This window comes from Pantherophis guttatus, chromosome 4, assembly GCF_059756535.1.
Source record: "Pantherophis guttatus breed Tessera chromosome 4, ASM5975653v1, whole genome shotgun sequence".
In the NCBI taxonomy this organism is placed as follows: domain Eukaryota; kingdom Metazoa; phylum Chordata; class Lepidosauria; order Squamata; family Colubridae; genus Pantherophis; species Pantherophis guttatus.
Window position 1 is genome coordinate 44,812,094 of NC_142066.1, and position 24,416 is coordinate 44,836,509.

Below are 24,416 nucleotides of genomic sequence, written 5' to 3' on the forward strand. Positions count from 1 at the left end.
GCTTCCCTCATTGCAACAGCGATTCGCCAGGGGATATCGGAAGGCCTCAACCAGCGTGCAGAGTCGGTGGTGTCGGATTGTGCCAGTCATGTCAGCCACTTGTCGCACAGGAGGGAGGATTCGCCCCATCTGGACAGACCTTCCTCCCCAACCTCTGCTAGCCAGGTCTCTCTTTCTGCTGAAGACCTGGCCCTAGACCAGGAGTGGTCTGATGATGAGGGCCTTGAGCCTGACCAGCCAGCTTTCATTGGCCTTTTCAAACCCCACCTTTTTCGCTCCTTACTCTTCAAGGCTCTCTCTGTTACCAAAATGTTACCAGCTTCTGCTTCCCAGGCTACTGCTTCAGCCTCTGATGATCCATCTGCTTCTCTTTTTGCAGAACAGCCTGCCAGAGTGGACACTTTACCAGCACCAAAACTTTTCTCCGATGTGGTGAAGAGGCAATGGGCTTCCCCGGGCACTGGCCCCTTGCCCAATTCTCAGGATAAGAAGCTTTATGCTATTACTAATGAATTCTCTGACTTGTTACAGGTGCCAGTAGTGGATGCACCAGTTGTAGCCTTAGCCTCTTCCACCCACCTTGCTGGTCCTCCTGAAGAATCCCTGCATCCTGAGGACAAACGAGCCGAGCGAACCCTAATTAAAGGACATCAAGCTTCTGCATGGGCGGTAAGGACCGCCTCAGCGGCATCTTTCTTCAACAGGGCCTCCATTCTCTGGCTGAAGCAGCTGCAGGATCGCATTCCAGCTTCTGACACACGTTCTCACCAGGACATTAATAAAATTCTTGCTGCGGTCGAATTCTCGGCCGATGCTACCCTGAACATGGCCCGTTTTGCAGCCAAGGCTATTGGATCTTCTGTCTCCTCCAGGAGGCTCCTCTGGCTCCGCCACTGGCAAGCCGATGCCAGGAATAAATGGCACCTAGCAGCTGCCCCTTATGAGACTAATAATCTTTTTGGTTCTTCTCTCGATCCTATTTTGGTTGAGACCAGAGATCACAAGAAGGTTTTTCCAGTCTTGTCTCGCAGGTCGGACTTTCGCCAACCAGCCTACCGGAACCAGTCCTTTCGTCCCTCTGACAGTGGCTCCTCCTTCAACCGCTCCTCTCGCAACTTCTCCTCCAGGGGTTTGCAAAATCAAGACTTTCAAGTCAGATCCAGTTCTAGATTTCCCCCTAGAAGGCCATTCCGTGGCGGCAAAGGTCGCCCCTTCCGCAAGCCTCGTTGATCGGCCTCCAGACTCCCTGGTGGGTGGCCGTCTTTCCCTTTTCTCCAATGCCTGGGACGCCACTACCTCTGATGTTTGGGTTCCTTCTACCATTAGGGAGGGTCTTCGTTTGGAGTTTAGTTGTTCCCCTCCTAGGGTTTTTGTCCCTTGTTCGGTTTCTCAGGACCCTTCTTCCCGTGCCCGTATGGCTTCTGCTGTTGCCCATCTTCTCCAGATCAGGGCCATCGAGCCTGTTCCTCCTTCGGAGCGCAGGTCTGGTTTCTACTCCCGTCTGTTTCTCGTCCCCAAGTCCTCTGGGGGCTGGCGTGCCATTTTGGACCTGAAGTCATTGAACCGCTTCATAACCTACCGCAGGTTCAAGACGCACTCCCTGCAAACTATTTTGGAGTGCATTCGTGAGGGTGACTTCCTTGCCTCGGTTGACTTGACCGAGGCCTATTTGCACGTCCCCATTTTTCCACCCCACTGCAAATTCCTCCGTTTTTATTTTAAGGGTTCTCATTATCAATATAGGGCTCTTCCCTTTGGCCTCTCTTCGGCTCTCAGGATCTTTACTAAGTTGATGGCGGCCCTCATCGCCCATATTAGGTCCCTCCCCATTCGTATTTTATTCTACCTGGATGATATTCTTACCCTCTCCTCCTCCCTTCCCGGGGCTCGGCAGGATGTCTCAACTTCTATCCGTTTGTTTGAATCTCATGGTTTCCTAATCAATTGGGCCAAAAGTTCTCTGACCCCCTCGACCCGTCTCCAGCATTTAGGGGCTGTCATAGACACTGTTTCATCTATGGTGTTTCTCTCACCGTCACGCCAGTCCAGCTTATCTGACCTGGCTTCTCAATGCCTGGAAGGCGGGCCCGTGTCCATCCTCGTCCTTTCTCGTCTTCTGGGCAAAATGGTGTCCTCCTTCGACATCGTCCCCTGGTCCCGTTTGCATAGCAGGCGCCTCCAATGGTTCCTCCTCCCCTTTCAGCGTTCTCTGTCTGTTTCCTCGTTGCGCAAATTTTCCCTTCCTTCAAAGGTTTTTGGACTCCTTAAGGTGGTGGTCTTCTTCGGCACTTGCAATGGTACCTTGTTTAGGGAACCTCATCGGTCGGTTCTTACTACCGATGCGAGCCTTTCCGGCTGGGGTGTGCATTTAGATTCCCATATGGTTCAGGGTCTTTGGACTGAAGCGGAGAGGGATTTTTCTATTAATCTTTTGGAATTACGGGCGATTTTCCTCGCCTTACATCATTTTCTTCCCTTGCTTCAGGGTAAGCACTTCCTTGTGTTAACCGATAATGTCTCCGCCAAGGCCCATGTTAATAGACAAGGTGGTACCCGCTCTAGGTCCCTTTTCTACGAATCCCTGCAACTCGGCCTCTGGGCCGAGTCTCACTTAGCCTCTCTAAAGGCTTCTCACATTTCTGGCAAGTCTAACATTCAGGCTGATTCTCATAGTCGCAATTTGGTGGACCATTCTGAATGGCAACTTCACTCTGATCTCTTCCTGGAGCTTTCTCACCGCTTTGGTCTTCCCGAGGTGGACTTGTTCGCTTCCCACGTCAACCATCAGGTTCCTCGTTTCCTTTCCAGATTTCCGTCCCCAGGGGCAGAAGCGGTGGATGCCCTTCGCTCTCCCTAGCCTCGGGGGGTGCTTCTTTATGCCTTCCCTCCCCTGCCACTCATCACCAAGGTCCTCAGGAAACTCCTAGCGGAGAAGTCGGAGCTGGTCCTCATAGCTCCACACTGGCCCCGCCAGCCCTGGTTTTCGGACCTGGTCTCCCTGTCCACGGCCAGTCCCTGGCAAATACCGGACGATCGAATTTGCCTTCTGCAAGGGGCTCTGGTCCATCCCGAGCCCCAATGGCTACAACTAACCGTTTGGAGACTGAGCGGGGATTCTTGATGAGGGCCAATATTCCTCCTGCCGCCATTAGAACCATCCAGGCCACGCGGCGCCCTTCCACCGCCCGTATTTACGAGTCTACCTGGCGCTCCTTTTCATCATGGTGCTCGGCCCGCCAGGTTTGCCCGACTTTGCCTTCGGTGGAGTACATCATCGGTTTTCTCCAGGACGGCTTCGACTCCGGCCTTGCCCCCTCTACTCTGAAGCGTCAGGTCGCGGCCTTGGCTTCCATCTCTGCATGTGCTTCTCTGACAATTGTTACCAAGGATCCCTTGATCTGCCAATTTCTGCGGGGCGCTTCAAACCTGAGTCCTCCGGTCATTCACCGTTTCCCTACCTGGGATCTCTCAAAGGTTTTGTCCTCCCTCACTCAATCGCCCTTCGAACCTCTCCGGACGACTTCCTTGAAATTTCTCTCCTTTAAAGTGTCGTTCTTGGTGGCGGTTACATCCGCCCGTCGCATCTCCGAGCTGGCCGCTTTGTCAATCCGGCAAGACCTATGTGTTTTCCATCACGACAAGGTAGTCCTCTGTTTGGACCCCACGTTCCTTCCCAAAGTGAACTCTGTGTACCATCGATCGCAGGAAATCGCCTTGCCCAATTTTTGCCCTCGCCCGTCTCACCGGCACAAGCAAATGTGGCACAAGCTCGATGTCCGCAGGGCCTTGCGGATCTACCTTTCTCGTTCTGCCTCTTTTCGTAAGACGGAAGTCTTATTCGTCTCGTTCCAACCTACTACGATGGGAACCAAGGTTTCTGCTCCAACCTTGGGCCGATGGATCCGGGCCACAATTGCCTTTTCCTACGAGTCACAATCGCTTGCGGTTCCCAACAGGGTGACTGCACATTCCACCAGGAGTGCAGCCACCTCCGCTGCTTGGGCTACTCAAGCGTCCTTGGAAGAAGTCTGCAGGGCGGCGACTTGGTCTACCCCGACACCTTTTATTAGACACTACCGTCTGGACGTCTACGCGTCGGCTGATGCGGCGTTCGGCAGACGGGTCCTGCAACGGGTCCATGTTTCCTGATCTGAGGCTCGCCCGAGCACTGCCCTCCCGTTGGACATCAAGCTTTGGTATGTCCCAGTGCTGCCTGCCGTTCCCAACCAGGGAGGAGAAAGGGCGTTGGTCCTACCTGATATGCCCGTTCTCTCCCACGGGAGGGAATGGCAGGCAGCCCCCTCCCTATTGGGGCTGCGTCTTCGGGTGTCGGGGCGGGGTGGGTTGTACTTACCTTTTCTTTCTATCAGCAGAAGACACACAACAGTCTGCAGTGATTACCTCGCCGATAAACTGAAGAGAGCAGCAGGAAGGGCGGGGCTAAGCTTCATTGCAGACCCGGTCCTGATTGGTCTACTGACTGAGCCTACCCAGTGCTGCCTGCCATTCCCTCCCGCGGGAGAGAACGGGCGTATCAGGTAGGACCAACGCTCTTTCCAGGCAGGTGAATAGTATTCAAGTATAGGTCTGGCAAAGGTTTTATATGCCCTGGTTTAAGTGTAGCGTTACCAGAGAGAAAACTTGGTAAAATGAGATTGACAACTCTTAATGCCTTTTTTGCAATGATTTTACAGTGAGCTCTGGGACTTAGATCTTTTGAAGTGAGTACTCCTAGGTCCTTGACAGAGTGTGGTTCAACTTTTAGATAGTTTCCAGCCAGCAAATATTTGATGTTCTTATTTCTATTGCCAATGTGCAGGACTGAGCATTTGTTAGCAGAGATTTGAAGTTGCCAATTGTTTGACCATTCAGATAGATAGTTTAGGTCAGTGGTTCTCAATCTTCCTAATGCCGCAACCCTTTAATACAGTTCCTCATGTTGTGGTGACCCCCAACCAGGGGTGGGTTCTAAATTTTTTTACTACCGGTTCTGTGGGTGTGGCTTATTTTGTGGTCGTGGATTAGAGGTCATGTGACTGGGTAGGCATGGCTAGCTGGGTGGCCATGGCTATGTGTATAGGGACTACTCAGAGGGCTGAAAAAAATCATTTCTGACAGGTCCTCTGACTTTTGACTGGTCCTCACACTTATGACCATCCTCACATTTATGCCTGTGCAGCATTCTTAACAACCATGTCACGCATTTCACAACTGCTTCTCTTCAACATGGTGATAAGATAGGGCAAAAAACGTAAAATGTGAGGACAGTCATAAATTCGAGGACTGGTCAAAAGTGCGAGGACCAGTCAAAAATAACTTTTTCAGCCCTCTGAGTAGTCCCTGTGCACAAAAGGACTACCCAGAGGGCTGAAAAAAGTGATTTCTGACAGGTCCTCGCACTTTTGACCGGTCTTCGCAGTTATGACTGGTCATCATTTATGCCCATTGTAGCATTCTTAACAACCATGTCACTCATTTCACAACTGCTTCTCTTCACCATGGTGACAAGATAGGGCAAAAACGTAAATTGTGAGGACAGTCGTAAGTTCGAGGACTGGTCAAAAGTGCGAGGACCAGTCAAAAATAACTTTTTTAGCCCTCTGAGTAGTCCATATGCATAAAAGGATACAGCAATAGAGAGGGATGAAGGAAGGAGAAGAGAGATGGAAGAAAGAAGGAGAGAGAGGGAAGGAAGAGAAGGGAGGAAGAAAGCGAAGGGAAATTAGAATAGGAGTGAGGGTAAGAGAGGGAGGAAGAGAGGAGGAGAAGGAGAAAGGAAGAGGAAGTAGGGGGAAGAAGAAGAGGGGGGAAGAGAAAGTAAGAAGGAAAGAAAAGAGAGAGGTAGTAGGTTTGAGGAGAAAGATTGCTGTACAATAAAAAAGATGAAAGGAAAGAAAGCCAACCCCAAACAAATATAAAGATATTAAGATAAAGAATGAATTGTTAAACTTTAAAGAATAAAAGAGAACAAATAGGAATAAATAGCAATAATTAGAAACACACATACAAACCTACAATGTATTTTCTTTGAACAGAGTACTTGGCCGGTTCACAAATTTAAACAGTGTTTAGTCATTTCAATTAAATTTACAATTTCTATATTTTCTTTTTGCCATATTTATTCCTCATCTATTTTTTAAAAAAACCAATATTACCCTTCATCCTCATCTCTAATCTTAATCAAATTCAATTTTTCCCTTCTATTCTATATTATACCCCTTCGCATTGTCATCTATTTTTATATCCATCCTCACATTGGTTAAGTATGTAATTATGTAATACAGTTGTTTAGTACAAATTCAACATTTTAATATAAATCAATTAGTTATATAACTATCTTTTTTGTATATTAATCAATATGAACATGAATATTCCAATTATTTCCATGCAATCCAATTTCTTACAAATCAATTAATTATATTTACCAATAATAATAAACCTAATAATTTCCCCCATATATTCCTCCAAACCACAACTTAACCATTTCTGCTTTCAACACAATGTACAATTAATAGTATCTCAATTATTACAATTCCCTAGTTAAATACAGCTTTTTTTTCTTTTGTGTTTTAAAATCTTGAACCTCCTCTTTTGCCCTTAATTTCCCATTGTTTGCAGTTTTTCACCTACCTTTTTTGGTGAGGAAAAAGAAAAAGAAATCTCTCTGCCTCATTTTGTCACGTTGCAGACCCTGCTTCCTTACTTTCAATTTCGCTTTTTCAGCATAGCTAGGGGGAAAAAATCTGCTCCAGGAATTTACCTCTTTGCAGCTAGCTAGCAACAGAGCCCTCCGCAAAACAGCTGAGAGTAGGGCGGCTCTTTGAAGCCCCGCGGCAAGAATTTAAAGTTTTTTTTCCCTCTAGCCATCAGCTGGGACTCCGGAGGCAGCAATAGATTGGGAGTGGGCGGGGTAAGCAAACGGCAACCGGCAATCCAACAGAGGCAGAGGGTGAGGGTAAGTGAAGGGGTGGGGGGGCGAGAGAGGGCTTTGGCGACCCCTGTGAAATGGCCGTTCGACCCCCAAAGGGGTCGCGACCCCCAGGTTGAGAATCGCTGGTTTAGGTCATTTTGAAGGGTAGTAGAGTTTTCTGTGGTGTTGAATAGTTTAACATCATCGGTAGAGAGGACACAGCTGCTTATAATTTGATCACAAAGGCCATTGATATAAAGCAGAAAGAGTGTTGGACCCAGAACGCTGCCTTGGGGAACACCGCAGTTAACAGGTGCAGGATTTGATAGGGTGCTGCCTATTTTGACCACTTGTTTGACAGGAACGCAGCTAACCAATTATGCAGGGGTCCAGAAATGCCATAAGTTTTTAGTTTCAGAAGTATTCTTAATCTAGAGTTTGTTCTGTGAATTTTATGTCCAGATATAAAATATTGTCCAAATATAGGCAATTATTTGCTTTCAGGATGCTTTTGATTGCAGCTCCATCATTGCTGGTGAACATTACCAATGCTATAGAATTGTAGGGCTGCAATCCAAATTGCTGTGGGTGACTGACTTTGAAATTGCATTTAACTGTTTTTTTTAAACAAGCCAGCTTCATTTATAATGCTAAGTTAAAATCAAATAATCACTGAGTTAAAGTCAAATAAACATTATAGCTTAGTGTGGGGCATCAGTTTTTTGTACTGTATATATATTAGGATTTGGGATGGAGAATACTCACTTACTTACTTACAAACTGTGTTCTGGTATTTATAAAGTTTTTCAGTCATGATTGGAACTCTTCGTCAGCACCATGAAACACTTGGAGTCTTGGATATACAAAGAGATTAACCTCTGAGTTTATATAAATTCTGTTTCTTCATTGTTGAATCACAGCAAGTGTCCATAAATTGTATATCAGAATGTTGCATAAAAGCTGGGACTGCTGTTTTTGAAGTGTTCTCCACAGGAAAAATCAAATTAATGATTCTTTCAAAGTTGTAATTTGATACCCTAATGTAACAGTATATAAAAACTTGTTCTCTCTCTCTCATACACACACAGAGGGAGGAAGGAGTGAGAGAGAGAGGTGGGGGGGAGGGGAGAGAGAAAGAAAACGTGATGGTAATCTCTCTGTGCTAGGCTAATCTTGATATCTGCAGTGTTTCTGAAAGCTTTGTTGCCTTTTGAAAAATCTATTCAATTTTCTTTTGGCAATACAAAGTTGTATGGATAATACTCCTATTGGCTTACTGGCTACAGTATGTGCTGATTTGTTCTGTTATGTTTTAACACCTTCTGTTAGTTGACACTATTTTTTTTAACAGTTTGCTGAGAGACACCAATTTTTTTTAATGATGTGTTTTTTCATGAGGGTATGTAAATTAGCAATTGTCAAAACGCAGTTTTATATAAACATTTTTCCACTGATATCAGTAAATCCATCCTGTAATGAAATCGGATACTGAATCTTCCATCAGGTTTCATCTGTAGTCAGCCTCCTCATTGGCAGCAAAGATGTTGATGGAGGAACAAGAGGCTGGATTTGGAAAAACAGAAGCTTCTGGTGTAAAAGAGAATTATATTGACTCTCTGAAATTGACTATAGAAAAGTCAAGTTAAAGTTGTTGGATCCCTGTTTGTCTTTTTTGCAAGCACTTCCTCCCTATTCAGGTTCTGTTTTGTAAAATGAAAATAATAATGACCTGTTTCACAGGGTTATTATGAAGGTAAACAGGATGAATATTTTAAAGCTCCTGACATAGCAAGCATTGTGCAGTCGGCAATTTAATTTCATACTGTTCACAGAATAGTCAAGATATAAACAACTTATTTGAAATGGGCTGTTCTTTCTTTTGAAAACTCAGAATCTTATTTTGGTTATATCCTTAGATCTAGATGTTACCTTTAGATGCCAAAATGCTTCTCACCAACTTCATTGACTTTACTGGAACTACAGTATCTGGAAATAGCATGTAAGGTTTCAAACGTTTTATCTATGTCTATTATGACTTAATTATTGTTTTGCAGAGTGGTTAAAGGCAGAGTGGAAATGTGTTTGGGTCAGACTATTCCTGGCCAGATATTGGCAATATTAAAGTACACATTTACATATGTTTCAATTAGTTAACATTAATGAGCCATCTATTAAATGTTAATCCTTTGATGCCCTCATCTTCTTCTAGTCTCCATGACCATATCATGTTTGAGATAGGCATCAGAGGTGCCTGAAGATAAAACTGGCAGACACCAGAAGTGGGGGTCAGTTTGGTACCCTAAAATTGTACAATTTGCCCTTTACATTTTTCTCTTTTTTATATGCAGAAGATATATCTATTTCAGTAAGGTTTCCATGTTATTTACTTTTTAGGCCAGATTTCTCACTTTTAAATCTTTGTTGTTTTACAGGATTATTTTTACAATATTTAATTGAATTGTATTGGTTTAGTACAATTTTATTGTAAATTTATTGCAAATACTTTTATGAAGTTAGTTTTTCAAGCACAAGAGAATCCTGACTGATAAAGCATCAATGCTTCTTTATAACTAAACATGAATTTGCCTCATGTTAAGCATTAATCATAACAAATAGTAACTTAAAGCAGTAACATAAGCAGGAATGATATTGCTCTAAATATATGTCTGTCTGTTTGTCTCTTCGTTGGCCAAAAGTTACTGTTGTGTGATTCCGCAGCAGGCTCCTGATTCTTTGGAATTAAATTCATTCCTTTAAGACCAATGGAGGAACAAAGAGAGGCAGAAGTTGGTAACCTTCAAAGATAAGGTAGCTGATCTCAGTCTCTGATGCCTTCAGCAGCTGTGATGCCTCTGCAGTTCTAGAAGTGATTATGAGGTCTTCAAGGAGGAGGAAAAGGATCCACAGTATTTAAAGGGTGAAGAAATAACTCTTCCTCCCCATGCCCAGGGACTAAATAAATAGCACAGTATGCTGGGCATGCTATGTTCATGATGCGTTTGTTTGTTTGTTTGTTTAATTTCTATAGTCTCTCATATGAATCAATGACTCTGGGCAGCTTACAATTCAAAAAAATATTACAATCAAAACGCTAAAAACACTTTTAAAACAATAAACAATAAAAACACTCAAAATAAATATGCATAGCAGCAAGATACTTGGCCAGTTAACAATACAGCCAGGAAACTGGACCTTTAACACATTCAGCACTCCAGGCTCTGGAACCTAGCCAGGGTTTTAGAGCCTTAAGAAAGTTTAACAGAGTTACAGCCATTCTAATCTCTGAAGGAAGGATGTTCCATAGAAAAGGAGCTACTGCAGGAAAAAGCCCTAGTCTCACCAGCCGACAATTTGGCTGATGAGATCTGCAACATGCCTATTCTGCTAGATTGGGTTGGATGAGTAGAGACTCTTGGAAAAAGTTGATCCCTGAGATAACCTGATTCTAAGCCCTGTAAGATGACCACCAGCACCTAGAAACACACCAGTAACCAGTGCAGCTCATTCAGAATTGGTGTGACATGTACCATATATCTAACCCCATTCACTACCCATCAGAATAGTCTTCAGGAGCAGCCCTATGTAGAGTGTGTTGCAGTAGTCTATACAAGAGGTTACAAGGGCATAAGTTAACTCTTTGCCCAGCTAGAATGCAATTGGCATTGCATTCTGAAGGTGTGCAAAGCCCCTCCTAGCCATAGCCGCCACCTACTCTTCGAGAAGGAGTTGCAAGCCTAGGAAGACTCCCAGCTTGCGCACCAGGTTACCAGGGTGCTGCAACCCCATCCAAGGGAAAAAAAATTAAAGAACCTTGTTTCTGGAGGATCCAAATATCCATAGTCAATCTGTCTTGCTAGGTTGATCCGGAGCCCATTTTGCCCCATCCAGTCCCCAACAGCCTCCAGACACTGAGATAGGGCATCCATAACATCACTCAAAGAGATGTAAAAAGGCTATCATCTGCATATTGATGATACCTCAATCTCATCTAGCAGCCTCAGGTGAATGTTAAATAGAAGGGGAGAAAGAACAGATCTCTGAGGCACCCCACAAAGAAGGGCCATTGTCTGGAGTTTTGTCTGTCAGGACCAATTGGAACTGGCCTGGGAGAATGAAAGAGAATCAGCACAATACATTGCTGCCCAGCCCCAAAGCTGGTTCTGAAGGATACCATGATTGATGATATCAAATGTCATGGAGATGTCATGAAGAGCCAAGATGGATGCACTACTTCTATCCCTCTCCCACTAGAGGTCACACACTATACTAGCATAGTCAATGCTATCTCAGTCCAAAAACCAGGTCTGAATCCCGATTATTTATTAATTACAATATATTATTGAAAGTGGTTTAAATAATCTGCTTTATCCAGGCTTCTCTGAAGCTGTCATGTGACCATCTCTTTACTACCTTCCCTAGAAAAGAAAGATTTGAGACCAGATAAAAGCTGTCCTGTCTACCTGGGTTAAGGGAGGGGGTGCACCAACACCCCTTTAAGAGCTGGCAGAACAACTCTTCCCCCTCAAGTAGGAGTTAACTACCACCCACGCCCACTAATCTATCCTCTCCTGTATGACCTAAATTAGCTTAGAGGAACACGGATCTAAACACCATTGTGAACTAGCAGGTGAGAAGGCCGTGTCCACTTCTTCGGGTTCCAGGGACTCATCTCACCTTGCAAACTGTAACTCCCAACGCCTCAATTGACTGTGCTATAAAATGAGTCCAACATAGAATGAATGCAACCAACTTTGGTTGCACAGCCTATTCTTTACAACAGCGCTTTAGGTGAACTTCAGTACTGCAAATCACCCAAAACAGAAACACTGGCAACTAGTGGCAGATGCAACAAGGACGAAGAAATAGTTATGTTTGCAACTTTTACAGTCATGAGGTAAGCTTTAATAATGGCTCTAGCTCAAATAAATTTGCTTTCCTGATGCTAAAGTTACAGACATCACAAACCATTTAGTTCAGACCTGGACATTTTATGATCTCCAGATTTTATGATCATTTGACCCTTTGGCTGCCCATGTCCGGCCTTCATGAAGTCAATTGGAAATTAAAAATCAAATGTAAATAAGTGTATTGCAAGGGGCAGGAGAAGAAGCTGACTTTATGCATTCCTTCAGTCAGCTGGCAGCCATAGGAAGGTGAGGAAAGAAATGCTTTTCTGCACCTGCAGAGTACCTGGAGCAGCCTGAGGAGTTGAAGTGATGGAGTTTGAGGACCTTAAATCAGGTGACATAACAGTCCCAGGTTCTCCTGTGGCTCCTTGGGAAAATTAATTGTCCACCCCTGATCTAGACATTCCAGTAGGTATTGCTAGAGTCAATTATATGGTCACTCTGGCACAGGTAGAGTCGAAAGTGTAGGGGGGCAAATTTGGATTGTTGAAACCTAAGGCTGCCATAATGCTTTTGTTGGAAATACTGTCTGTTCCATGCACAGGGACAGTTAATTGAATAATTTAGTGTAGGCATGAGATGATACTGCCAGGAGGAGGGAGTTTAGATTTGTGTGGTGCAGGTTATATCCTTTTATTCATAGTGTAACATGTAACAAATCAGTTTCTAAATGGATTTTAATGGGAATGTCAAGAAGACAAAAGGAGTTCCAATATGGGAAAAATCACTTCTAGAAGAATTTTTGTAATTGTTCAAAGGGTAACCATTTGTATGAGTCGTTGTGGCGCAGTGGTTAGAGTGCAATACTGCAGGCTACTTCTGCTGTCTGCCTGCAATTTGGCAGTTCAAACTCACCAGGCTCAAGGTTGACTCAGCCCTCTATCCTTCCGAGGTGGGTAAATGAGGAGCCAGATTGTTGGGGGCAAAATGCTGACTCTGTAAACTGCTTAGAGAGGGCTGTAAAGCACTGTGAAGCGGTATATAAGTCTAAGTGCTATTTTTATTGATATCTTAGAAATGGCTATTATTGGTCAAGAAAACTATCAGGTCAAAGGGTACCAAAGAAATATCTGCCTTTCTTTTATTACTTTGTATGTTCTAATCATATTGTGTAAGCTGCTTAGGGTCACTGTGAAGGAGACAGCTTGTAAATAAATAGGATGAGACTCTTTTAAAGTATTTATTTATTTATTTATTTATTTATTTATTTATTTATTTATTTATTTATTTATTTATTTATTTATTTATTTATTACATGTATTTATATGCCGCCATTCTCCCGAAGGACTCAGGGCAGCGAACACAAGTTAAGAAACATGGGCCTCTGATCTAAGATGGGAGAGTTGGAGTGCTTGGTGCTGGGGGGAAAAAACCAAATGGTTTATTACTATAGAAACCTAGTAGAATGGAAGTAACCAATGGGGCATAGTTATCTCCGAATATACGACTCAGTTTTGGATTTTTAACAACCATCCTTAATGTCATCTGACTACATTTTGGGTGCTTGGCAACTGGCCTTCCTGTAGACCCATTTGCAGGACACACACCCCATCGTATCACTGTAATTTACAAAGGTTTTGCTGGAAACTGGCATTTACTTCCACTTTTTAGCAAAAACTAGCTCTTTTTTTAAAAAAAAATTAAAAACAAACTTTATTCAATATAAAAAGATAAAATATTGTACAAAACGTTCGTAACTCTAAAAAAGAAAATACAATTCTAAATTACATATAGACTAAAACTAACAAACAGGATTATCTATCTATAATATTTAAACGTGAATAAACACACACACACACACACACACACACACACACACACACACATATATATATTAACCTTGATTTCTTAATGACGGTGTATATTTGTTACCTTTAATTTCTTACTGTATTTGACTTTAGTTTTTTTTCCATCGATTGATTCATTCATACCATCTGTCCTATATTTGGTAATACTGTGAGTCTTCCTTGTTGTTTAATTTTAAAGTTAATCTATCCATTTCTGCACATATAAATATCTTTTGGATTATTTGTTGTTCTGTTGGCAACTGTTCTAATTTCCAGGATTGGGCTAGGGTTAATCTAGCCGCCGTAATTATATGTAATGTGATGTATTTTATTTCTTTTCTACTACTTTTTTTAAGTATGCCTAATAAAAAAAATTTCAGGTTTTAGGTCAATCACTTCTTCCGTTATTTCTGTTATCCAAATTCTAATTTTCATCCAAAAAATTTTAATTTTTGGGCAGAGCCACCAAATATGATAAAAGGTTCCCAGTGATTGTCTGCATTTCCAACATATCGGATTACAATTTGCGTACATTTTTGCCAATCTAGCAGGGGCTAGGTACCACCTATACCACATCTTGTAGTGGTTCTCTTTGTATGTTGTTGCCTTTGTTATTCTACAATTATTTTCCCATATCATTTCCCATTCTTCCAATTGTACATTTCTTCCAATGTTCCTAGCCCATCTATCATTTGGCCTTTGACTATATTTTCTGCCAAATCGAACTCTAGTAAGTATTTATAGATCTTTGAGATTAATTTTCCCTCTTTAGTTTCTAATAATTTATCTAATTGGTTAGCTCTTAATGAACAATGGATTCATTTAATGACTGCTGTCTTCATTTAATGACTGAAATAAAAAAGGTCATAAACATGTGTTTGGTTATGTGATTTTCATGACTTAGGTCCCTAATTCCCAGGCTCAATCACAGTCATAAGTCAAAGACTTTCTGTAACCTCTGTTAAAAAAAAAAAGGAAAGGGCATACTAGGAACGGAGGTGCCCTATTCATCAGAGGCAGCATATAGTGTCCTAAAGAATAGCTTAGAAATAGGTGAAATTAATTCCAGAGATATGCAATAACACCAAGGAGCCTTGGTGATGCAGCAGACTAAAATGCTGTTAAGTAGCACTTAACTGCCAGCTGCCTGCAATTACTGTGAGTTCAAATCTCACCGGGCTCAAGGTTGACTCAGCCTTCCATCCTTCCGAGATAGGTAAAATGAAGACCCGGATTGTGGGAGTAATAAGCTGACTTTGTATATAAAAAGAACACCGCTTAGGGTGGGCCGAAAGCCCTACTAAGCAGGTATATACAAAAGTATGAAGGCTATTGCTTAATGCATTGTAAACTGCCCTGAGTCTCCGGAGAAGGGCGGCATATAAATCGAACCAATAAATAAATAAATAAACACAAATAAACCTTATGTCCAAGAAACAAAATATTATCATCTGACTGAAAAAGAAATTAGATTGTTATATATAAATAAGTGCTAATAATGAATGAGTTTATTTATTCTCACATAGATTGTGAAATGTATATTCTGTGCACAATGATTCCAAATTTCTAGATACAATAAATGATTGTATTCTGAAACAGCTATTCATAGAACCAACAAATAAAGATACAGCCCTGGAATTAATTTTGAGTAGTGCCCAAAATTTTATTCAAAAATTCAAATGATAAATTGTTTGGGAACAATAATAATAATTCTAGAAACAGTATGCATACCCGTTTGTGCCTACTAAGAAAGTGGAGCATGGTGACATGTGATTTCAGGAGAACAAAAAAGAAAAGGAAGAAATTTGTAAGAAGAAAGTTGAAAGAATCAAGGTCACATTTTCCTTCCACATTGCTTGCAGATCATTCAAAGCTATTATATTCTCAACCACAGTGTGTACCCCAGATCTTGAAAAATTCCACAAAGTCCAGGAAGAGACTGGGATCAAAGATGAGTTGAGAATCAAAGCTGAACTCTGAGATGCCATTAAAGGCAAGAAGGCTTCCTTTGAGAGGACAGGAAAGAGAGAGGAAGATTTTTACTCAAATTAGGGGGATGTAGAATTTGCCAGAGAACATGTAAGTAGTGTCTAAAGAATTATCACAAGTAATATTTGAGGAGCACATGAGAAAGGACATTAAGAATAATTAATTATATGCTAAAGGAGAATAAGGAACTAGAAAAGAAATTGGATAAACATTTGCTCTTGACCTTAGTGGAAGTTGGGAGGTATGTAAGAGAGTTGCCTGTCTCTGAGCTGGGTTTTTTCCCCCACAGGAGAGAAAAACTGAATAGATAAACTGAAATAGGCAGTGAGCTATGACATTATAAGCCAAATTTACAAACTACATATAAATAATTTCTTAAGTCCTATTGGTTTCCATTAAAGATCTTGAGATCTATTCCTGAGGATTAGAAAACAGCCAGTGTGAATTCTGATTTTTTTTTTTAAGAACCAAGGGGTGATAACAAGAAATTATGGGCTAATTTGGATTAATATTTGGAGGAAAAGTTGAAAATAGCATTAAAAGGAAAATAAGCAAACACAAAATGAGCTTTGTTGGAAAAGAAGCCACATGGCTTCTACAAATTAAGCCTTTTCTTGCTAATGTAGATTTTAGGATGCACCAAAAAGCATTTAGACAAGGGTGACCTAGCATATGCAAAATATTTTGATTTTAGAAAAGATTCTGATGGAAGTATTCTTACCAGAGATTCCTTAGCAATTGCCTGGGATAAGAGGGCAGATACCTCCATGCAATTGACAGCTGGCAATGATTGATCAAGAACGAGGTTTGAAGCAGAAGGGTCAGTTCATTAAAGTATCAAAATAGTATGTATGTAATATTAACAGACCAAATTTACAATTCTGTGGTGGGGCTATGTGAAGTTCTAATTGCTGCACCTTAGGAATGCTACAGAGCTAGTAAAGTTGCAAAAAAAGAAGCAATTAAAATGATTAGGAGAGTGGAATAGACCTATACAAGGAAAGACATTATTTAACTTTAAAAGAGCATAATGGAGAGAGAGAGAGAGAGAGAGAGAGAGAGAGAGAGAGAGAGAGGAAAGAAAGAAAGAAAGAAAGAAAGAAAGAAAGAAAAAGAGAAAGAAAGAAAGAAAGAAAGAAAAAGAAAGAAAGAAAGAAAGAAAGAAAGAAAGAAAGAAAGAAAGAAAGAAAGAAAGAAAGAAAGAATGAACATTTTTTATTGGCCAAGTGTGATTGGAATTTGTCTTGGTGCATATGCTCTCAGTGTACATAAAAGAAAAGATACATTCATCAAGAATCATAAGGTATAACACTTAATGATAGTCATAGGGTACAAATAAGCAATAAAATCATATTAGGAATCAGTCAATATAAATCGTAAGGATACAAGCAACAAAGTTACAGTCATACAGTCATTAGTGGAAGGAGATGGGTCATAGGAATGATGAGAAGATTAATAATAATACAGCCTTGGTGAATAGTTTGACAGTGTTGAGGGAATTATTTGTTTAGCAGAGTGATGGCATTCGGAAAAAAACAGTTCTTGTGTCTAGTTGTTCTAGTATGTAGTGCTCTATAGCGTCGTTTTGAGAGTAGGAGTTGAAACAGTTTTATGTCCAGGATGTGAGGGATCTGTAAATATTTTCACAGCCGTCTTTTTAACTCGTGCAGTATACAGATCCTCAATGTTGGTAGCAATTGTTTTTTCTGCAGTTCTAATTATCCTCTGTAGTCTGTGTCTGTCTTGTTGGGTTGCAGAACCAAATTAGATAGTTATAGAGGTGCAGATGACAGACTCAATAATTCCTGTAGACTTCCGGTGGCTCTGCGAAATGTCGACGGAGCTCATTTTAGGAGCTCCAGCCCCGTGACTCCGTATAGCCGCTAGAACAGCGAAAATCAGCTGTCTAGCGACTTTAAAACTCTCCCCCAGGGAAAAGGGGGAGAGAAGAGCAGAAGAATCTGGGTAGAGCTCCCCTAGACCCCCAGGCTTTTTTTTTTTTAAGCCTGGGGTTTGCAGGATGAGAGCTCCCTGAAAGCCCTTCAAAGCTCCAGAGCCGAGACGAGTCTGTTTAAAGCAGACTGAAGCGTCGCAACCACACCAGCAAAAGTGTGATACTGTGTTGTCTAGTATTGTAAGAGGTGGAAGTAGGGAAGGGTTTCTCCTAAAGTCCACCACCATTTCTACAGTTTTGAGTGTGTTCAGTTCCAGATTGTTCCGGTCATACCACAAGGCTAGTTGTTCAACCTCCCATCTGTATGCGGATTCATCATTGTCTCGAATGAGACCGATCACTGTTGTGTCATCTGCGAACTTCAGTAGTTTAATAGATGGATCGTTTGAGATGCAGTCATTGGTATATAGAGAGAAGAGAAGTGGAGAGAGCACACCTCCTTATGTGCTAATTGTACAGATATCTGATGTGATTCTGCTTAGCTTCACCTGCTGCTTCCTATCTGTTAGGAAGCTTATGATCCGCTTACAAGTGTGTTCAGGTACCTCTAGCTGGTTTAGCTTAGTTGGAAGAGTGTCTGGAATGATGGTGTTGAATGATATAACAGGTACAAAATATTCAAGGAATGGTTAATGTAAAGGATTCTTCTACTCTCACAGCATTAGAACTTGAGGTTATCCATTTGAAGTGAATATGAGGTGTTATAAGAACCACAGAAAATTTCCACCCTACAGTGCATTGTTAAACTGGAATACATTGCCAGCAATTGCAGTGGCAACCAGTTTGAAAGTTTTAAAAAGGGACTTGAGAGGTTTATGGAACATCAAGCTATCAGTGGTTATTACCATTTATATTTCTTTACTACCTGCTGAATCCACACAGCTGTCTTAAAACCTGGTTGCAGGGAAGCAACAGTAGAAGAAGGTTATTATACTCTACTCCATTCTTACGAGCTTTTTAGAGTCATCCACTAAGCCACTATAGAATAAAGATTTACATATGATCCAGCAGTTTCTTATGTTAAGCATTTTAGCTCAAAAAGCAGAGAATAAATGCTGTGATGCCATCACATAAAGGTATATCTCAGTAAGTTTACATGTTATGCTAATCCATGGTTCATTTATGGTTTATTGAATAAACTTAATCAGATGAGTTTAGGCTGCACATTAAGTTTTAAATCACACATTACAAACTACAATGGTTGAGTTCACATAACTGTTGAGACCAGAACTGAACAACCCACATTAAAGTGTGTAATTGTTGTGTAATTTATGCCTTTGTATCTTCTTTGTAGTCCAGATGTTGCTGAAATATAGCTAGCCTCATTCCTCATCATTAGCCATGCTGGCTGGGCTTCTGGGAGTTCAGCAATAATTGGAAAAACACAGGTTATTCATCCTTGCTGTAGCCTCCCCCTATATGTATGTAGAAATTAAATCGCACTGAATGGGTATGAAAGACTGACTGCCAAGGACATTATAAACACCTGGAGATAGCAAACTTAGATACAAATAATTGCTGTCCTTGAATAGGCGGGGAGAGAGGCACAGAAATAAGGAAAAGGGGTGGTACTCTTTCACTGACCTCTGAAATGGTAGGCTAGTCAAGGCATAAATGAGGGAAAGTGAATCTGCTGCTCACATGGGACGTAGTTGCAAGACCGCTACAGATCAGGACTAGAAGACTTGGAGAAGTGGCACGTGGCTAAGGTTCGTATAGTTCTACCTTCTATTAGTGTAGAGAATTAATGGGGATTGACTTTAAGACTTAAACTTAATACAGTTGTGTGAACCCAATCTTAAATATTCTGAATTGTTGCATTGTCTGCTTTTTTTATGCCTTGAAAGTTGTACAGATGTTGACTGTTTGTGTGGCCAGCCTTTTTGATAATGAAACTTGTAAGGAGAGATAAACGTCATATAGCTGTATGTCTATTATTTAAAGTGCTTTGGATATTTTTACTATTTAGAAAAGATGAGTTTTAGGTGAATTATGCAAAATAGAAAGTGTTAAAATTATATTGGAAAAGGTTACAAGAATTCCCTTTCCTTCTCCCCCCCCTTCCGCGTTTGGAGGGGGCAGAAATATTTAAGCTTGCTTTCCAAAAGCAATATTTATTTCTCTTCTCTTTCCTCCCCCATTTTCAAACACAATTCTGTGGTAACATCTGTTTTTCTTAGCTTAACTCTCACACTTCTGATGTTAGTGGCAGTATTCTTGATTTTTTTTTTTTTTTAATTTTAGAGTTTTATGGGGCTGGTGGATATGCATATCTTACCAGATGCTGTACACGGCAGTGAACTTTTTTTTTTGTCTGTGTAGACTTTTTAAAAGTATGCAAATGGGGAGGTGGGGTGACTGGGCTCATATCTAAAATGCATAAATATAGCCATACTTTTTCGCCTTCTAACTGGAACAGATATCACGTACTCCTAAGCTACCGTAATAGTCCTGTGGTCACCTTCTGCTGTAAGTTTTTTTTCTTTTCTGTAGAGCCAAGCCATTAGAAATGTATGTTGCAAGGTTAGAAAATGTTGAAAAATGATTGCAGGATAGTTTAAAGAACCTTTTCCTTTATTATTTTACCGTGCTGCATTACCTTTTCCTCTCAGAATAATTGTATTTCTATTTAGTTCATTCAGGTATCTGACTGTCTACTCTCTCAACTGCCAGTGGAATTCAGCGTTTTCCCTTTGCCTACTTTTTTTTCTGTATTATGCAGTGAGTTCTCACAAATATGGTTGATGGTACACATGGGTATACTATAGATGCAGTAGGAACTGGCAAAGCTCCTAAATTAGCCTATTAAAATCAATCTTCAACCAAAGAGGACTCATTTCACATTGGTTCAGTTTACACAGCTATAAAATGTGCTGCCACTTTGGGTGGATGGAAAGAGCTTTGCATAAGGTTCCTTTATAAAAGAGGTGGCCACACATACTCTGATGTGGTTCCATTCCTTTTTATTATTATTATTATTATCTCAGGATCTCTTCAAAATTTCCTATTGAACTTAGACAATGGGTTATACTTTACTGAGATGTGAATTTCCACTTTTTAAAAATGGGTTATTGTATAGGTGTTTGGCCTCTAGTTGGCTTTATGCAACTATTGTATTAACTCCCCCTGGTCCCCATAAACTCTTGAAACCTTTTAAAAAAAATCTTTGTCCACACACTAGCTCACAGTGGTTATTTTTGTCAGACGTATTCAGCAATAACTGGAAGTGTTTTTGTGTGCTAGATGTTACATGATGAAGTAAATCTAAAATTGTTACCATTACCATATTACTCAATATTGACATAATCCATGGCTGAATGAAATAATTTGGTTTCGTAAATCAGAGCTGGATGACATTTGAGGCCAAGAACCTTACCTGGAAATGATACAGTAATATCACCTGAGAGTAGATAATATTCAGGTTTTTTTAAAACAAGTATTCCAAATGTGGTCTCATCAGTGCAATATAAAGTGGTACTATTACTTCACGTGATTGTGAAACTTTCCCTCTGTTGATGCAGCCTAGGGCTGCATTGGCCCTTTTGGCAACAGCAGCAGTGAGGTTATTGGCCTCAAATGTCACCCAGCTCTGATTTACGAAACCAAATTATTTCATTTTGTTTAGCTATGGGTTATGTTGATATTGAATAATTATGGTAATGGTAACAATTTTAGGTTTTATAACAGATTTTTTTTTTTTTTGCTTTGGCACACAAGAAAGTTCAACGAACAGTTATTTCTGAATGCCTCTAACTGTGATAACCAGTATAAGCTAGGGTGCGGGCCAAAGTTTCAATGATCACTGTAGTACTATATGATTATATCCCATATGCTCAAGTCAACTTCATTTTGTTTTCAGTATATATTGAATATTATTAAGCTGCTATTGATGTCTGCTTTTTAAGCTGCTTTCTGATGACTGCTTGATCATAGGAAATACCAACATATATTGAAAAAATAGGAACATTATAAAGTTATTACATGCGGTCATATATCCATAGGAAGAGTAGCCTTCTACCCAACATTTATGTGCTCCCAAACTCATTTTATTCATATTATTTTTTCTTTTCAAATTATTTTCTTCTTTAAAAAAGAGGCTGGGCCCCTAGAAAAAGTACAGAGATGTGTAACAGAGATGATAAGGAATCTGGAGGCTAAACTATATAATGAACGATTGAGGGAATTAGGTATGTCCAGTCTAACGAAGAGAAAAACTAGGGTTGATATGATAGCAGTCTTCCAATATTTGAGAGCCTGCTACAGGGAAGAGGGGGCTAATAATCTATTTCCCAATGCACCTGAGGGCAAGACAAGAAGTAACGGATAGAAGAGTATTAAAGAGAGATCCAACTTAAAACTAAAGAGAAATTTTCTGACAATGAGAACAATTAATCAGTAAAATTGCTTACTTCTAGAAGTTGTGGATGCTTCATCACTGGAGCAGGGTCTCCTGCAAGAGCAGGGGGTTGGACTGGAAGACCTCCAATTATTCTGTGTTCTATGTTCAGTTAATGAATTACATTGTGCAATCTTGCTGAATCTCTTATCACCTCATTTTTAAGGCCAAGTCACTCTGACCTCTAATGTGTCACAGTAAATACTGCTAAGTTTTCCGTCCTATCATGGATTTACATCATGGAAGTACCTGCAACAAAGGAAGATAATTCTAAATGTGGTAATGGAGGGTTGGGAATTTGATAATGGAAGGATAAGGAAATTGATAACTGAAGGGGAGAAAAGTCACCATCATTTGTGAAGAATTGAGAAAGACATTGGTAGTAGTGACCAAGGGTGGACGAAGCACTCCATCCATGGTCACTACCAATTCCACATTCATTTTACTATATCCATCATTCTCAAGTGAGAGTGACACTCCTTTAAATAGTCTCTATCTCAGTTTTGGCAATTAGCAGTTGACTTCCTGGCCCTCAGTTCTAATGGTATTATTTGGACAAAAACTCTGTTTTTTCTTTAAATGAGGATAGTAAATATGGCATAGAAATAAGAAATAAGTAGAGGAAAATCTTAGGGACTTGGAAATTGCAAAATACCCCAAGCCTGAGGAACAGCCAACCAGATTTTGATGGTATTTCATTAAGTGTAACAATTTGGCAAGGCATGTATAGAATGAACTGTACATTTCATACAAAAACACAGCAAGAAGGAGGTGATTAGGTATTGCTTAACTGAAACACCATAAACTAAGTTTGGTATCTTGCTGTGTAAACAAAAATAAACAGAAATTGCTACATATTTAAACTCTTTCTGTCCTCCTCCCACTTCCTGTGCAATCAGGGTGAAGATTACATACGCATATTTCTTTAACCTGTGAAATCCTATCTGCTCTCCAAGCTGGCGATGTCAAGGGTACCGAGTCCTCCTCCTCCGGCAGAGATGTCAAGCGGACCTGTTGCAGAGAGCTGGTGTTATACTCAAGTATGCCTGCACTTTGGAATATCAATAGTGACTTTAGATCAGCTGGCATTTATTTTCCTCTCTTTGAATTGGATTCAAGCAAGTGTTTTTCAGAGTGACATAATTTCAAAATAACTTGATAAATTGCAATATTTATCAAATTACAATTATGTCTGAATTACAATTAAACTCCGAAATTCATAAATTGTTCTTGCCAGACTTCTCAGGGATAGATGGTAACCATTGTGGTCATCTAAAAGCTATGTTAGGTTTTGGTGATGCTCCTAATTCAAAGAATCTCTGGCATATATAATGCCATGAAGATTGTTGGAAATTCACAAAAAAACAGACTTGTAGAGCATGAAACCAATTTTTGTTGTTGTTGCTTTCCCAACAATATTAGGTTTAGAATAGCTTAGACATCCACTCAATAAAATCAAACGGGGATCAGATTAATAACATTTTATGCCCATCTTTGATACTTTTGAGGGCCTTATAACTAGAATATTACACAAATGTACTTTATACTGAACCTCTCCTGTTTCAGTATAAAGTACATTTGTGTAATATTCTAGTTTGCTTTTTATATTTCCTCTTAGCATTGACATTTACTGTATTTACTATGCCTAGCATTAAAAATACATACAAGGTAGTCTTTGATTTACAACAGTTCATTTAATGACCATTCAAAGTTATTACAGCACTCAAAAATGCCTTATTACCATTTTTCACACTACGACTGTTGCAGCATCCTCATAGTTACACCATCAAAATTCAAATATTTGACAACTGACTCATATTTATGATGGTTGCAGTGTCCCGGAGTCATGTGATCACCTTTTGTGATCTGATAAGCAAAGTCATGGGGAAACGAGTTTCATTTAACAACCATGCTACTAATTTAACAACTGCAGTGATTCATTTAACAACTGTCAAGAAAGGTCATAAAATGGGACAGACTCACTTAACAACTGTCTCACCTAACAATAGAAATTTTGGGCCCAATTGTTGTCATAAGTTGAGGACTACCTGTAGTTATGTTAGCAATTGTTATGCTGTAATTCTTTTTGTATGTATTAATAATAATTGTAATCAGAACTCCTCTTAATACAAGTTTAAGACAGAGTTAAACAAAAGGTTGTGAAGGGACAGGCAGAACGGAAGCTTTTCCTATTCTGTTCTGGACTCAAAATACATGAAACGCATCAAATTGTATTCCTCATGAATGCAAGTACAGGTAGTCCTTGCTTACTGACAATAATAGGGACTGGGAATTTTGTTAAGACATGTGATCATAAAATGCATCAACATCTGATCCCATCGACCATGATGGCAGTCCCAATTTCTGCCATTAGGTAAAACCCACATGGCATCAGTGTTCCATAGAAATGGGACAAACTAGTCCTTGTTGGAAGCCGGTCATGAAGATTGCAATTGGTGATCATGTGACTTCG

At 40.5% G+C, this 24,416-nt stretch overlaps 1 protein-coding gene across 15 annotated transcripts in view; it reads left to right on the forward strand.

Moving 5' to 3' along the window:
* SPOP (speckle type BTB/POZ protein) overlaps nucleotides 1-24,416 on the forward strand; it is a 126,211-nt gene that overhangs the window by 89,016 nt on the left and 12,779 nt on the right. For 7 of the 15 annotated variants that reach the window (XM_087892034.1, XM_060691571.2, XM_034415473.3 and 4 more), the window contains one exon: nucleotides 22,843-22,983. In XM_087892034.1, the coding sequence (XP_087748160.1) occupies nucleotides 22,906-22,983 (78 nt within the window). In that variant the 5' untranslated portion in view covers nucleotides 22,843-22,905. Of the gene's footprint in view, nucleotides 1-940; nucleotides 4,539-8,826; nucleotides 8,910-9,606; nucleotides 9,907-22,842; nucleotides 22,984-24,416 lie in introns of those variants that run through there. The other 8 variants (XM_060691572.2, XM_034415477.3, XM_087892036.1 and 5 more) reach the window with 4 other exon arrangements.